The 16,939-nt window shown below is 39.4% G+C and overlaps 1 protein-coding gene and 1 long non-coding RNA gene across 2 annotated transcripts; one reads left to right on the plus strand and one right to left on the minus strand.

Annotated features, from left to right (window-relative positions):
• Window positions 1–1,841: 1,841 nt before the first annotated feature.
• On the minus strand, window positions 1,842–8,265 carry LOC111563500 (tetraspanin-9-like). Its single transcript, XM_023262595.3, has 7 exons — window positions 8,109–8,265; window positions 5,502–5,543; window positions 4,420–4,500; window positions 4,120–4,311; window positions 2,824–2,898; window positions 2,108–2,209; window positions 1,842–2,000 (listed from the first exon to the last, which is right to left on the minus strand). The coding sequence occupies exons 3-7, from the start codon at window positions 4,480–4,482 to the stop codon at window positions 1,857–1,859; spliced, it is 576 nt and encodes a 191-aa protein (XP_023118363.2). The 5' UTR covers window positions 4,483–4,500; window positions 5,502–5,543; window positions 8,109–8,265; the 3' UTR covers window positions 1,842–1,856.
• Window positions 8,266–8,335: 70 nt separating this feature from the next.
• On the plus strand, window positions 8,336–9,218 carry LOC129347828 (uncharacterized). The gene is made up of 2 exons (XR_008600103.1): window positions 8,336–8,811; window positions 8,994–9,218. It is a non-coding gene; the product is annotated as an uncharacterized LOC129347828 (long non-coding RNA).
• The last annotated feature ends 7,721 nt before the right edge of the window (window positions 9,219–16,939 follow it).

Below are 16,939 nucleotides of genomic sequence, written 5' to 3' on the forward strand. Positions count from 1 at the left end.
TAAAAACGTGCCATATGATGAAATAATGTAAAGGAGGCCGTGAAAAACACTCCAGAAAGGTTTTCTTTGAAAAAAAAATCATCATGAATTTTGGCGCCAAAAAAACGCCTTACTATACTATGTCGAAAAAAAATGCGATTTTTCAAACATGTTGTAAAAACGTGCCATATGATGAAATAATGTAAAGGAGGCTGTGAAAAACACTCCAGAAAGGTTTTCTTTGAAAAAAAAAATCATCATGAATTTTGGCGCAAAAAAACGCCTTACTATACTATGTCGAAAAAAAATGCAATTTTCAAACATGTTGTAAAAACGTGCCATATGATGAAATAATGTAAAGGAGGCCGTGAAAAAGTTCAACAAATGGAAAGAAGCTTCCCAGTTAGCTCAACTGGTTGAGAGGGTGACTTGTAAACAGCACAGTGTGAGAGACGAAAGTTCGATTCCAGCGCATTGCATTTTAACGTCATCGTTTAGTATGTCGTCCAAAATGACATTAAAACGTCAGAGTTTAGTATGTCGTCCAAAATGTGGAAAAAAAAACGTCATACTTTCGTATGTCGTCCAAAATATGACCAAAATGTCATAGTTTAGTATGTCGTGCAAAATATGACAAAAAAGTCATAGTTTGGTATGTTGTTCAAATAGTGAAAAGAAGCTGCCCAGTTAGCTAAACTGGTTGAGAGGGTGACTTATAACTATCACCCTGTCAGAGATGCAGGTTCGATTCCAGCGCATGGCATTTTAACGTCATAGTTTAGTATGTCGTGCAAAATAACATTAAAACGTCACAGTTCAGTATGTCGTCCAAAATATCACAAAAACGTCATAGTTCAGTATGTCGTCCAAAATGTGATAAAAATGTCATAGTTTAGTATGTCGTCCAAAATGTGATAAAAATGTCATAGTTTAGTATGTCGTCCAAAATATGACCAGAAAAGGTCATACTTTCGTATGTTGTCCAAAATATCACTAAAATGTCATAGTTTAGTATGTCGTGCAAAACGTGATAGTTTAGCATGTCGTCCAAAATATCACAAAAACATCATAGTTTAGTATGTCGTCCAAAATATCACAAAAACATCATAGTTTAGTATGTCGTCCAAAATGTCACAAAAACGTCATAGTTTAGTATGTCGTCCAAAATATCACAAAAACATCATAGTTTAGTATGTCGTCCAAAATGTGATAAAAACGTCAGTTCAGTCTGTCGTTGAAAATGTCACAAAAACGTCATAGTTTAGTATGTCGTCCAACAGGTGGAAAAAAGGTGTCCAGGGAGCTCAAATGATTGAGAGGGCGACTCATTAACAGGATTGCGTCAGAGATGCAGGTTCGATTCCAGCTCATGACCATTTTCTGCAGGTCTTCACTGCTCTCCCATCTCTCTACTTACTTTATTGAATAAAACCAACAAAAGGGCCCAAAAAACAACTTAGAAAAAAATGCCATTGTGTAGTATGTCATCTAAAATGTCACTAAAACGTCATAGTTTAGTATGTCGTCCAAAATATGACCGCTGTGCCTAGAGTTGCTCTGTGGTGAGTGGGGAGGGTTTATAAAGCCTTAAAATATATATAAATAATAGTCGCTACTTTGCAGATTTTCATCTATTTCGTCTCCTATAACTTTAAGCTGAATGTCTGAGTTGTGGATAAAACCAGACATTTGAGGACATCATCTTTGGCTTTTTAGAAACAAATCAACAATATAAATAATGAATAGTTGCTCATTTCTCTGTTTTGGGCAACAACAGTATGTCAGGCTTTGGATCCATAAACAACACTTACTCCTATGTAACTGTGGTTTTTGTCTTTTTTCATGAGGTTTACTGACAGGAAGACAACAGACGTGATTTAATGACAGACCCGTGTCCAGAAGGCGTTAGAGGCGTTGCGTCCACAGCCCGGGAAAACCTGCTGGCAGCAGCGGTCAGGAACCACGTTCTCGTGGAGGGCGACGTACCAGTCGTTGTGGTTCATCACACCACAGCACCTCCACTGGATCACAAGCAGCAGTTATTCTGAGCTGCATAATTCATCTACAGCTACAGTTCCACACCAGCTAGATGCCTGTACTGTCTTTTATTATGATGCATGTGATCTACCTCTCCCTGGATGGTGTTCCATGCATCCCTCAGCCCAGCGTTGTTGTCCGTGTTGTACAGAACCAGACCTTCTTTCAGGTCCCGTCTGGCATTTTCACTCACCTGGGCGGACGGAGGTAGAGAGGTGGATTATGGGACATGTAGGCACACTACGCTACAGCAGCAGAGGATAAATACTATCCCTCCTGTTGTCCTCATTTACAGGCACAGTTATTGTTTCCTTGTCTGAAAAAAATCCCCCAAGTTTCCGAAAATGTGCAAAACCTTCAGAAAGAACATTCCAAAAATTCCTAAAAAGTTTCCCTTAAAACTTTTATTTTTAAAAATCCCCCAAATTTGGCAAGAAAATTCTTGTAAATATTTCCAAAAAATGACTAAAAATCTTCGAAAAAAAATCCTAAAAATATCTAAAGTGATTCCATATATATCAGTAAAATTACTAATATTTTCTTTAAGAACATTCACAAAAAAACCCCAACCAAAATCCAGCGAATTTCGCTGGATTTCGGTTGATTTTTATGTGAATGTTCTTAAGAAGCATTTTTAACATTTCTTTTTTTCCACCAAAAAATTATTAAAGATTTCCCAAAAATGTTGAAAATGTGGACATCAGAAATTTCATTGTGAAAGTATTTTTTTTTCTCCACATTTTCAAACTTTAAAACAGGTCAATTTTGACCCGCAAGACATCATCAGGATTAATGTTCCAGTCTCACCTTGTCTGTGTAGACGAAGAAGAGGATGAGGAGGATGAGTTCAGCCAGGAGGATGATCAACAGGACGATGAAGAACTAATCAAGGGAATGAAAGCGTCCGATAATCACAGTAAAAAGGCTTCAACATAATTTAAAGCACCAACATTGACTGACTTTCACTCATAAATCACATGAAATAAAACTGACACTTAAAAAAGTTTACACCAGATTAAGTCATGGTTTAAATTATTCTGCAATAAACTGTCCATGTAGCTTAAAATGAAGAAAGATTACATTCAAACCTCAGTTTAGCTTTTCATCAAAATGTAAATTCATTTTAATTCTGTTATTTCTGCACCAAAACCTTAAATTTCAATTTAAAATGCACTCTAGTAGTTCCCATTTCATGTGTTTTGTTGTTATTTGGTCGTTTGTTGCTCCTGTCATATTTTCACTACAAAGTCCTTCATCTTTATGTAAACAACACAATAATGACTAGAAGTAGACAGAAACTGACAGTTATAATACCATAACTCATAAAAAACAGACTAACAGAGGTCGAATTTCTTTGATTATTTACTTGACAAAAATTTTTAAAAACTTGGAATAAATGTGTACAACATTTTTCCAAGTTCTCACAGGTATTAGCAATATTATATGTTATTAATATTCGAGTTCTTACATATTTAATACTTTTCTATACATGTCTCCATTTGCTCTGCTTAACCCTCCTGGTGTCCTCACTTACAGGAACCAAAAAATATTGTTTCCTTGTCTGAAAAAAATCCCAAAATTCTGCCAAAAAAATTCCCCAAATTTCTGAAAATTTGCAAAACCTTCAGGAAGGAAATTCGAATAATTCCTTTAAAGGTTCCCTCGACAGTTTTTTTTTTTTTTAAATCCCCAAATTTGGAAAGAAAATTCTTGTAAATATTTTCAAAGAAATCCTAAAAATATCTAAAGTGATTCCATATATATCACTAAAAATTCTAATATTTTCTTTAAGAACATTCACATAAAAATCAACCAAAATTCAGTGAAATTTGCTGGATTTTGGTTGATTTTTTCATGAATGTTCTTAAGAAACATTTTTAACATTTCTTTTTTTCCCACCAAAAAATGTTCAAAGATTTCCCAAAAATGTTGAAAATGTGGACATCAGAAGTTTCACTGTGAAAATAGAGTTTTTCTCCACATTTTCACACTTTAGAACGGGTCAATTTTGACCCACAGGACGACAGGAGGGTTAAGCCTAGTTTTGCCAAACTTCAATTAGAGTTAATCTCACAATCAGTAACATTATTTTAGTGAACTCACACTCAGCAGCAGGCACTTGTTCTCCTTGATGGCACCCAGGCAACCCAGGAAACCCGTCACCATGACGACAGTGCCGAGGGTGATGATGAGGTTGGCGGCCGAGAGCGACGGGAAGGAGGGCGAGAGGGTGGCGAAGCTGCCCTGAGAAACCGACAGCCAAACACCGACACCGAGCAGCCCACAGCCACCCAGCTGAAACACACACAGGAAACTCAGACACTTCCTGCCGATTTAACGATAATAAAACGTTTAAACCGGCGTTCTGATCTCACTGCTGATCTATGAGTGTCGAGCAGTTACCCAGAAGAGGAGGTTGAAGAGGAAGAGCATGTATTTCACGCAGCAGATGCAGCTGCGAGCCATAATTGAACGGGACAGGAACTGCAAAAACAAACAAACAAAAAAACCCATTAAGGTTTGATTAAAGACAGAACAGAATGATGAAGTCTCTTCTTACTCTGGTGTTGCATGCTGGTGTTGCATACTCACAAAACTAATGAAAATTGCCCCAAAATATGTGAAAATTGTTGAAATAACTCAAAAAAAGCTCAAAATTCCTCAAATTTGTCCAAAATGTCTTGAAATCTGCCTCCATTTTGAGACTTTCAAACTGTGACACCAGAGCGGATGGAAAACTGATCCGGCTGCAGCTTTTGACCGGCTTTTGACATATCTCAAATGTGTTTTTCATCCATTAAAAAATTGTCAAATGACATGAAAGTTGTGCAAAATGACACAAAAAATGTCCTAAATGACTTACCGATTGTCCAAAATAATGGAAAATTGTTGAAAATGATTCAGAAAATGTCCAAAATTACACAGATATGATCCAAAATGTCTTGAAATCTGTCTGCATGTTTTGTCTTTTCGACTGACACCTGGCTGTACTCACTATTATAGACTGTAGTCAGTCAAATTTGAGGAATGTTCAGGAACAAAGCCATGAAGATATGAGGAATTTCAGAACTAAAATAAATTTTAGTTGCCAAAAGTCTGGTCTGACGTCACATTTAGTTGTTAAAAGTTAAAAAAAAAAAAAAAAAAATTAAAAATCCATTACTGGCACAGTTTTCAGGCATAAAATGTTCCAAAAATCCAGTGATGGAAAAAACCAAGCAAGAATTTTAAAAATTTTAATTTACTTGTTTGCCATGAACCTGTGGAGAGAAATTCACATCCAACTTCATGTAAAAATCTTCTAATTTATATCTATTTCCGCTTGGCAAAACAGACACCTAAATGTGTGTTTTGGAGATTTTCTTTACTCTGTTATGAAAGTCAAACAGCGTAAAATCTCAACATTGATCAGAACATGAATAAACGAGTCTTCGCCTGTAGAGCCTCACCTTAAACCACATCACATTTATAAGAGATTAACTCACCACTTCAACAAGCAGGAGAACAAAGATGCTCTAGTGATGTACCTGTGACACACAAAGAAAACACACTGTTAACACAAGTGTTTGTTATTCTAAATCCAGTTTTGAGTGCTACTATTGTGTCACCGTGCTGGAAAGTGACATGACTCAGTGAAAACACACTACAGGGTCTAGTTTTAAGTGTCCTGACTCATCAGTAATGGTGCAAAAATATTTCCAGTAGCGACTGTTTCAGAAATCACACATACATATTCTGCTTTGATAGTTTGTGTAACTTTTGACTATCGTCTTTAATGTTCAGCGAACACACGTGGCTGAGAGTCAGTTGATTTCGGTTTTCAATGGAATGTAAGAAAGACGTGTTGATGACGGATTTCCTGAAATGCTGATAAATAAGCAGACTGTTTTCTATTTGTTTCACCGGGGTCTTCAATCCCAGCACCCCCAAGTGCCCAAGGACACCAAGGAACCTTATGTGCTGAAGTTCCCCAAGGTCCCCCACCAACCCAAAGTCCCAAAGGTCCCCCACCAACCCAAGGTCCTCCAGCGACCTCAGGTGCCCAAATACTGGTACCAGCGACCCCATGTGCCCAAATTCCAGCTCCAGTGACCCCAGGTGGTACACTGTCCATTCAGGAAGCCAGGCTACCGGCCCAAGGTGCTACACCAGAAGCCTCATTAGACCAGTCACTAACCTTAGCAGCTTCCCGCACCCCCACCTCTCTACCTCTTCTGTCCCTCTCAACCCACCAACCAGCGGCAGATGGGTTCCCCCACATTAGAGCCGGGTTCTGCTCAAGGTTTCTTCCTATTAAAAGGGTGTTTTTCTCACCACTGTCGCCTTAGGGTTGCTCTGGGAGTCAGGCACATGGGTTCTGTAAAGCGTCTTGAGACAATATGAAATGTAATTGGCACTATATAAATAAAACTGAATTGAACTGAATCCTAATCAGCCATTCAGCCTGTTTAAATGGAGAAAAGTTCTCAGTGAACTGACTGGAATTGTAAATCTCTGAACATGGACAGGACAGGAGAAGACGACGACTGTCTGCTGACACTAAGAACACAATAATGTCTAAGTTTGGTCAAGATAAAGACTATGGAAAAGCCAGGGGGAGTTTGGCTACACTTAATAAGACATGAGCTCCCCTGAAAACATTATCCATGAAGGTTTGGGGGCCTTGATGTGTAATATTAGGCCGCTACTGATGTATGATTCATGCATAAGGCTGATTAATCACTAATTCACTTTAATTAAAATACCACATCTAACATCAACACAGATGTGTGGCAGTGCAATCTCATAAACTTCACTCACTTGAACTCAAAGATCAGAAAGGAAAAAAAACCCAAAACTTTTGTCAGAAGACAGAAGAACAAACTCAACCCTACAGCAGCAACTCATCTGTTTTCTAATTCCTATTAATCATATTTTTCATAACAGGAATAATGATTTTAAAAAGGAAAATCAAGAGCGGTTTCTAACCACTACAGTGGTTATCTAAATAACTATAATTTGAACTCTATCTGTATTAGTCTAAGCCCATTACATCATTATTATTAGAATATTTCAATGTAAAATAAGAAACTAAACACCATCAGAATTTGACTTTTTAACTCTTATATGGACACTGATAGAATAGCATAATCAAATTCCTGCAAATGTTAACCCTTGTGTTGTTCTGCGGGTCAAAATTGACCTGGTTTAAAGTTTGAAAATGTGGAAAAATATATATATTTTCTCTGTGAAACTTCTGATGTCCACATTTTCAACATTTTTGGGAAATCTTTGAACATTTTTTGGTGGAAAAAAAGAAATGTTAAAAATGTTTCGTAAGAACATTCACAAAAAAAAAATCAACCAAAATCCAGCGAAATTTGCTGGATTTTGGTTGATTTTTATGTGAATGTTCTTAAAGAAAATATTAGAAGTTTTACTGATATATATGGGATCACTTTAGATAATTTTAGGACTTTTTTGGAAGATTTTTACTCATTTTTTGAAAATATTTACAAGGATTGTCGCCAAATTTGGGGGATTTTTTTTTTAAATAAAACTTTTAAGGGAAACTTTTTAGGAATTATTGGAATTTTCTTCCTGAAGGTTTTGCAAGGAATCAATATTTTTTGGTGCCCGTAAATGAGGACAGCAGGAGAGTTAAGTTCTGGTTTGTGTTTTTTTGTGTAACATTTCCAGAGTCTCCATCTGGCCCCCAGTGAACCATTACTTCTGTTTCCACTCACACTTAGATGTTTTATATGGAAAGTGAGTTTAACGTGTTTAATTTAAACTTAATTCTCCGTATTAACCAGACAGTTTGATGTGTTTGTGATTAAAACTTGCTGTTAATTAGCCTCAGTGGATCCTCGCATCGACGGAACGTCACAAACTTTACTTTGCGCTGTTTCAAAAGTTTGCGTTAATTAAAAAAAACCGCAGCGGCGCCATTTTTAAAGGTTAATTTTTCCACTTTAGTGTTAGCAGACATGTTGTTGTCTGTTAGCGGATAGTTAGCAGCTCCTGTGTCTCGGGCCGTGATTGTTTTCGGGACCACGCCGTCGGAAAAGAGACGAAGAGGAGGAAAATAAAAGCGGGGGACAGTTTCCTACCGTCGGCAGCCAAGTGGAGGTCATCTTCCCACTAACGTCTCAGGCTTCTCCCCGCAGAAACTCTCACATGCTGGAGCTCCTTCTCTGGGTTTGAAAGCGTAAATTCGACGGTGGCAAACTGCGAAGTCCTGCTTTGAAGTTCCGTCGATGGCTGCAGGAGGAGGAGGATGTTTTCTCCGGAGGAGGAGGAGCTCAGAGACCCGGACTGGAGGCGTGACTGTCCGGGGGGAGAGAGGGAGTCGAGCCGGGACAGGAGCCCGACACACTGGATAAATATGAGCCATAAAATAGGTCAGAGAAGGTTCGATACCGGTTTAATACTCAGCTCAAGGTTAGATAACGCTATTTTTAGCCGCGATTCCACAAGCATCTACTCGGCGCGGTACGGCTCACCACTATTGACTCGGCTCGTCTCGGTTTAGTTGTTTTTCCATATAGCCTCATCGTGGGTGGAGTCGTCATAGCACGGCGAGCCGAAAGTCCCTTAACGTCATTTGTGTGCGACACAAACGCAACATAACGGAGACGATGGTTCACCTGCTGCTCAGTCTGTGGCTTTCTGTCAGATTCAAAGTAATAAAAGAGTCTTAGAAAGCTGAGAGCAGCGAGTCGAAACACTCAGGAGACACACAGGAGAGTCTGGGAGGCGATACAGCAGTATCAAGCTGAAGACAAGAGGATATGAACTAGACGACATATGAGGGTAAGCTAATGCTAGTTCGCTAGCTATCGTGTCTCAGTCCTGTGAACGACCCTGTAATAGCTGCAGTTTATCGCTATTAGGTAATAAAATATGTGTGCTGTGTATGTGTTTCAGATATTAAAATATGTATGCTGTGTATGTGTTTCAGATATTAAAATATGTATGCTGTGTATGTGTTTCAGATGCTCTCTGATGAGACTTCATGGGATTTACCTGAAGCAGCAGCACATGATCCTGCAGTGGCACAAGGTGTAGAGGAGGAGGACAGAGATGTACAGGATGCACTGATGCACTACGTGTCATGCAAAAGTTAAAGTTATTCTTCTCGTTATACTTCTGTTTTTCTGTCCCCGGACCGCTATTGTTTTCTTTAATGCAATTCTGACAATAAACTTTTGTACCTTTTGCAGATGTCTATGCTATTGTTTTATTTGTGAAGGTTAGCAAGATTACATGACAAATTAAACACCAAAACATTAAAACAGCTGTTTTAAGAATATTCCAGTTTGATAAATCAGTATTGCTTTGGTGTAATTCAGTCAACAGAATTATGAACCATAAAGGAGTTTGTGTTAAAACATGTTAAATCCCATTAAACATAAATGCATTATTAGGGAATACAGAATTGTTTGGTTCAGACTGTTGACTCTTTTCCTACCAGTGTCTTAACAGACAAAATGAAAAGTTATGATGCAATCACAAGTCACAAAATAGTTTATTAGTCAGCAGCAAAATCAAAACTATTTACAATGTGCAAAGTACAAACTGTGGTGGGCCTGTCCTACAGTGGAGGGCTAAAAGTAAAACTATGTACAACTAAATCTCAAGTCTCTGGGAGGTGGACTTGCTGGCTGCCCACTACCTGCACCAGCTGCCCCAGCACACCCAGGAATGACTGGTTGAAGGCAGCATTCTGGACCATCTCCTCCCGCTGCAAGGCAGCTTCATTCTCGCTGAGGAGCAACCAGATGTTCTCATCATGCTGGGTGCCGGTTCCGCTCCTCCTCAGCCTGCATCTCCACAAGTACGCTTGGAAGGTCCTATTTTCTGTTGCACCTTTTCCTCTTGCCTAGACCAAAGACAGAAAAGTGATCAGAATCAGCTTTAGTAAGTACACAACATGCAAGGAATTTGGTTTCGGCTGTTGGTGTCACACTAGGACACTAGGCTGTGTGTGTTTCCTTTTTAGAAATGCTTGTTGTTGAGGAGGCGGCGACAGGTGTGGAAGAGCTCCTTCTTGGTAATCAGCGGAAGTGGGAGCAGATGTGCGGAGCCGATCAGTCACTCCCCCCCTCACTACTTAACCAGGCACCACTCTTCTGTCGACGCCGGATCGTAAAAGCTGCTCGTCAGTACTGACTCAGTTCTTCATTTTACCGTTACCTTAGTACGCCAAGTAATTTGCTCTGCTCTGCTCCTAGTCAGGACTGCCTTCCGGTGGAGATCACCCGACCCCCCTGGATGTGGACTCACCCGGTTCATCTTCTACCTTCACCTCAGCCATCCTTCGCCCAGCTCCGGCTTAGCCCTCACCAGTCGTCTCCGCAGCCGAGACACATCCGGGCCGCCTTCGAGCCTCAGCCCCCTGCTTCTCACTTGCCAGCTGTAGCACCGGTCCGAGCAGGCTCCGTTTTGAGTTCTTTGTAGTTGGTTCTGTTAATGAGTACTTCGCAGTAGGTTTTTTGTTAATTCTATCACATAGTCGTTGTAGTGGTGATTCACGGAGGGTACAGACCCGTAGTTTGTAGATAAATGTGTTATTTGGTTCGTAGAATTTTTGGACTAAGCATCTAAAGCGTAGGTGGCGTTTTCGACCCACTCTTTCCCTAGCACTTGAGTAAATGTCAAGGTTTTGCGTCATAGTAATATTGTAGAGATCTTCCGAGTTTTCCAGCATTGTTCTCTAGCCCTTATAGTTCCGCGATAGTTTTTGTTATCTACTAGTCACTAGAGGCGCTAGCAAGTTAGCGTATTAGCTGTTTTGTAGTTCTGTCGATTTCCGTTTTTTCGAGGACACTGGGAGTTGTAGTTTTGCACATTCTGCAGATTGTAAATAAAAGTTCGTTTTCCGCAACATCTGGACTCCTTCTCCTTCCTGCATCTGAGCCTCAAGAAAAACCCTAACACCTATTGTTTAATCAAGATCTTGTGACCCATGTTGTTACTGCAGAAACCTACAACTTCTTTCTGTGACAGCCATGTACAACTACATACTGTAATTGCCTCAATATATTTCCAATTATCACTAAGATTTACTAACCACTTGCTAAAAATAAAACGCACAAAAATAAATAAATGCACTACTTTAACCACAACATTACAAAAGCACATCTAAATATACAATCACTACAACACAAGTTAGACATAGCTGCATATTCACAGTAGAACTATATAAACTACTGACAAATGAGCTAAACTAGCTCTATCATTTCTAAGAAAGAAAAGGGTCATCACCTACATATTTAAATTAAATACCAACATGTTCCTCTCCTAACTGTGGCAATACAATGAAAAAAAACATGCAACAAAAATATCACAGATCCTCTCAAGGCTGACCCTGAAGAGATGTACACACTGCAAACAAGCTTTCAAAAGACCTATAATCATCTACATCTCTGCTCTTATCCTACAGTGAGCCTGCTAGAAGTTCTGTTGGTGGTCACACTAAAAAGTCATCACTCTAGGGCAGTGTTTCTCAAATAGTGGGGCGCGCCCCCACCGGGGGGGCGCAGAGGCATGTCAGAGGGGGCGCGGGCAACTGGGAGGAAAAGGTCCTTCAACACGGAACTAATTAGCTGAACTATTGTTTTAAAATCGGCCTGTTTTTCGCGGCGTACAACAATACTAAAATTGTGCTGGCCCATAGACTGTATATGCCATAGATATAAAAAAAAATATTAATAATAATGATCTTCTGTATATATCTATGGTATATGCACTGGCCGTTCATACTCCGAAGTACAGACTCCTGAGAACGGGAGAACACATCATTAATGTGCAGTCAGAACACCAGCGTACTCGATCACGTCACGTACTCGGCTCATCTCCTCCGATTATTTTCACCAGCAATGTCAAACATACCGCCTGCGGACCAAAACCGGCCCACCAGACGGTCCATTTCAGCCCGTGGGACGACTTTACAAATGATAAAAAATTACAACAACATTAACTGTAAATTGTAAATTTAAAATAATTTCTAGAACTGGACAAGTTGTTCTGATCATGAAGTAAAATACTAGATTGTTCAGTTCCAGAAACCTGTGACTGAATGTTTTGTGTTTTTGTAGATAAACTGTTACCTGGCAATTACAATGCATGTGTAAATGGTGAACTGAGGCAAAATAGGCTACTGTTGAAACTGAACTTGTTTTCCTTAAGAAATTTCAGGTTCATAATATTTTGTAAAAAGATACTTCATTAAATGTGAACATTTTCAGAATGTACTATTTTTGAACTACAACAAAGGGGAAAAGTTGGAATTGTGGTTATTTATATGTTATTATGCTGTGATTTAACTGGTGGGGCCCACTGGAGATCAGATTGGGTTTATGTGATCCCTGGACTAAAATGAGTTTGACACCCCTGATCTTTATATATATATATATATGTATATATATATATATATATATATATATATATATATATATATATATATATATATATATATATATATATATATATATATATATATATATATATATATATATATATATATATATATATATAGCGTATGTTTCTCTAAATGCTAAATCTAAATGTTAAATCTAAATATTAAATCTAAATGTTAAATCTAAATGTTAAATCGTTCACCAAGTGTAAAGCTAAATGTTTAGAAATTATGCAAATTAGGCAGGTTAACGCCTGTCTTCCACGCCCCTTGCCGTAGCCTCAGATCACGAAGACCCGCCCACACCTCCGACTGCGGCTCGGTGGGTGATGCGAGGGGAAGAAGCAGACATGGCGGGCTCGCTCCAATCAGACCAACTCGAGAGGGTGGTTATGGCCGGTGTACGGGCTGCACTTCAGGGTGTCGCTCCACCGGCGCAGTCCACACCACAAACGGTAAGTGAAGCGGTTGAATTTCAGCTCATTAACTCATTCTGGACAGAGTTACTGTTAACTTAATTAGCCAGACCGACAGGCTAACGTTACCTTTCGTCAGTGTGATGCTAGCAAAGGTTATGTGATTCACATTAAAGATTTCCTATTGCTGTGTTTGAAAACGTAAGCTCATTTAATCACTGCTTAGTGGGTACCAGTAGCAGCAGTGACCATGCTGGGCTGTGATTAATATGTTAAAATGTAATTTACAAGTAGCTAACGTTAGCGTGATTGCCAGCTAAGGTTTACCTGGTCTTTACAAGTCTAAAATTCCTCCACTTTAGGCTGCAAGTCTAGGAGTTAAGCTACATATAGTTAGATCTTAAATATGTTGGTATTAAATATATTTAATATGTTGTAATATGTATGTTTTTATACACGCAAACCTTTAGTGATTAATGAGAGATCTTTATTTCCATCTGTAAAATCAACCCTGATCCACTTCTAAGTCATCTTGAAATTGATTCATTTATTGATAAGCCAACATTTAGTGTAGTTATTTGAAGTGATTTAAGTGTAGTGACTTGAGACACAATGTAGAAAGAGATATTAACCTAAACAGTGTTTTATAGGTTCGTAAGTAATTAACTACTTAAAATTGGATAATTACTTTTGCCCAGTCTTTAACCAGTCTACCAACCCTGTGTTAGGTACAGGGGCTTTTCCACCACATCTGACATTTAAAATATGGCCCTTTGTTTCAGGTTTCCACACCACAGATACCTCTGGCCGGGCCCTCACGTACTCCAAGTTTTGCCGCGACCACCACGTCACTAAGATCGGTAAGTAAAGCTGTCATATGTGGCCAAATAACGTAATGTAGGACACACTGGAAATGAGAACAGGTTGATATGTTTTGTGCAAATCAGGATACCTGTTGGCAAATTGAATTAAGCCTAGGATTGATTAAAGACGCACTTGATAGAATTATTTTTTTTTATTAATTTTGAAGTTCAACATTGGTCAAAGTAGGTTTATGTAAACAGTGATGTGGATTTTTTTTTTCCTTGGATGGCATATATTTACATTCTGTGTGATACAAAAGCCTCCACATCACTGAATTTCAGCATATAGACATATAGCATATAATTCAGATGTGTTGAATGTTTTAAAAGCAGCATCAGGTTTGTCAAAATGTATATTTAGTATTTTTGTTTTGAAGGTCTGCGAGAACTTTGACCAAAGAAGAAATCATAGGAATAGTATGGGCACATAGTGAGAGGGTGGTCACAACAGCCTACAGACCAATCTACATGAGCTGCGGGAATGTGTGGACAACTGCCCTCCGACAGTTTAGCAGGCGTAGATTCGCTGACAGCACAGACATGCTGTATGTCACTTTTGCCAGTGATGAAGACACCAATGAGGATGCAGAAGACCCTGGAGGCCCCAGACGAGAATTCTACCATCTACTTGGAAAAGCTGTCTTTAAAGACAGTGGAGCATTTGAAGGTAATCTTTTTTTGCATAAGTGCTGTGTAAAAAAATGTCATAGTTGTGGCTCAAAAAAGTCATAGTATAGCATGTCATCCAAAAAATGTCATAGTATAGTATGTCTCTCTGAAAACGTCATAGTATAGCATGTCGCTCTAAAAACATCATAATGTAGCCTTTAGTCCACAAAACATTGTTTTGTCCTGACTGTCTGAAGTAGGTGAGGAGCAACACACAAACAGTCCAAACACTGGTTTCCAGAGGGTTAGACGAGTATTTATTTGAAAGAGTAAGTTTACAACAACACAACATGTGAGGGGATTAAAAGCAAATGGGTGTTAGTAAAATAAAAATAAATAAACAGAACTAAAAGTGAACTTCATGTTGACATTGATGGACATTCCAACCAGGAACAAAGTAAAAGATAATACCAAAAAAAACTCTTCCTGTTCACCTCTTAAAACCCCAAAACACACCGCAGTAGCAGCCTAAACTAAAACTACCAATGTGTTCCCTGTTTTCCTTTGTGAACAATTCAAAGGTCCCTCTCTATCTCCCCACACATCCACCAACCACTGGAACACATCTCCAAAGTTCTGCTGGACCAGCTCTGCCTCCCCTCAGAAGAAGTGCTGCCACCTGCCAGATGAAGGAGCCTATTGAGAGGCAGCTGGCATCGTGATTGGACTGTACTTTGGTCTGTTCCAATCCAGCTTCAGCTCCAGAGACGGCAGGCGGGACGAGTCAACGGAGGCCGGGTGGACGAAGGCATGAAGCTGAGTACAATCCAGAAAACAATAGAGGAGGAGTGCATGACCATAAAACACATAAATTGAACCATGTATGATAAGACAGATGATACATGCAAAGCACAACTGACGTGGAAACTAATTATAGTTTACTGCTATGGTGTACGGCTCTGGCATTAAATATACTACATATATAGCTGGTGGTAAATTCAAAAATATGTAGATGAGCAAATCAAGTATAGTGAGGGCAATGCAGAGTAGATTGGTGGAAATGGGCAGCTGGAAGCAGTGGGCTGGAGGAAGGTCAGCAGCAGCATCCCACAGATGGAGATTAGGCCAGTTGGTGAGCCAGCAACTGCAGATCTGAAGCATCCAGCTCTGGGACCAGGGACACTCGGAGAAAGGACACAAGGAGAAACAGAGTGAGTGTAATGCAATAATGGTATATATAGTAAATACATAGGTAGTTATAGAAGGGCTCAGTGCATCAAGAGAGGTTCCCCAGCAGTCTAGGCCTATAGCAGCATAACTAGGGGCAAACTAAAGGGACGTCAAGAGGGGAAGTCAGTTTTGCAAATGAAAACACCAGCTCACCCCGTAAGGGTCCCCTAGTCAGCCCTAACTATAAGCTTTGTCAAAAAGGAAGGTTTTAAGCCCAGTCTTAAAAATAGAGAGGGTGTCCACCTCCAGAACCCAAACTGGGAGCTGGTTCCACAGGAGACGAGCTGATAACTGAAGGCTCTGCCTCCCATTCTACTTTTAGAGATTCTAGGAACAACAAGTAAGCCTGCAGTCTGAGAGCGAAGAGTTCTGCTAGGATAATATGGTACTATCAGGTCTTTAAGATATGATGGAGATTGGTTGTTAAGAGCTTTATATGTCAGAAGAAGGATTTTGAATTCTATTCTAGATTTAACAGGAAGCCAATGAAGAGAAACCAGTATAGGAGAAATATGATCTCTCTTGCTAACTCCCGTCAGTACTCTGGCTGCAGCGTTTTGGATCAGCTGTAGATATTTCAGAGAGCTTTTGGGACAACCTGATAATAAGGAATTACAGTAGTCAAGCCTAGAAGTAAGAAATGCATGGACTAGTTTTTCTGCATCACTCTGAGACAGGATGTTCCTGATTTTTACAATATTTCTCAGGTGGAAAAAGGAAGTCCTACAGATTTGTTTTATGTGTGAGTTAAAGGACATGTCCTGGTCAAAGATAACACCGAGGTTCCTCACAGTAGTACTGGAGGCCAATGTAATGCCATCCAGAGTAACTATATGCTTTGAAACCAATTCTCTAAGATGTTTGGGGCCAAATACAATGACTTCAGTCTTGTCTGAATTTAGTAGTAAGAAATTATAGGTCATCCAGGTCTTTATGTCCTTAAGACAATCTTGCAGTCTAGCTAGCTGATTAGTTTCATCTGGCTTCATAGATAAATACAATTGAGTGTCGTCAGCGTAACAATGGAAATTAATACAGTGCTTCCTAATAATATTGCCTAAGGGAAGCATGTATAATGTGAACAGTATTGGTCCTAAGACAGAACCCTGAGGAACTCCATGATTAACCCTAGTATGCTCAGAAGAGTCATTGTTGACATGCACAAACTGGAACCTGCCTGATAAGTAGGATTTAAACCAGTCCAGTGCTGTCCCTTTAATGCCAATAGAATGTTCTAGTTGCTGTAATAAAAGTTTGTGGTCGATTGTATCGAATGCTGCACTAAGGTCCAATAAAATAAGTATAGAGACCAGTCCATTATCTGACGCTATGAGAAGGTCATTAGTAACTTTCACCAGAGCTGTTTCTGTGCTATGATGCACTCTGAAGCCTGACTGAAACTC

The sequence above is a fragment of the Amphiprion ocellaris genome, chromosome 21, assembly GCF_022539595.1.
Source record: "Amphiprion ocellaris isolate individual 3 ecotype Okinawa chromosome 21, ASM2253959v1, whole genome shotgun sequence".
Classification (NCBI taxonomy): Eukaryota; Metazoa; Chordata; class Actinopteri; family Pomacentridae; genus Amphiprion; species Amphiprion ocellaris.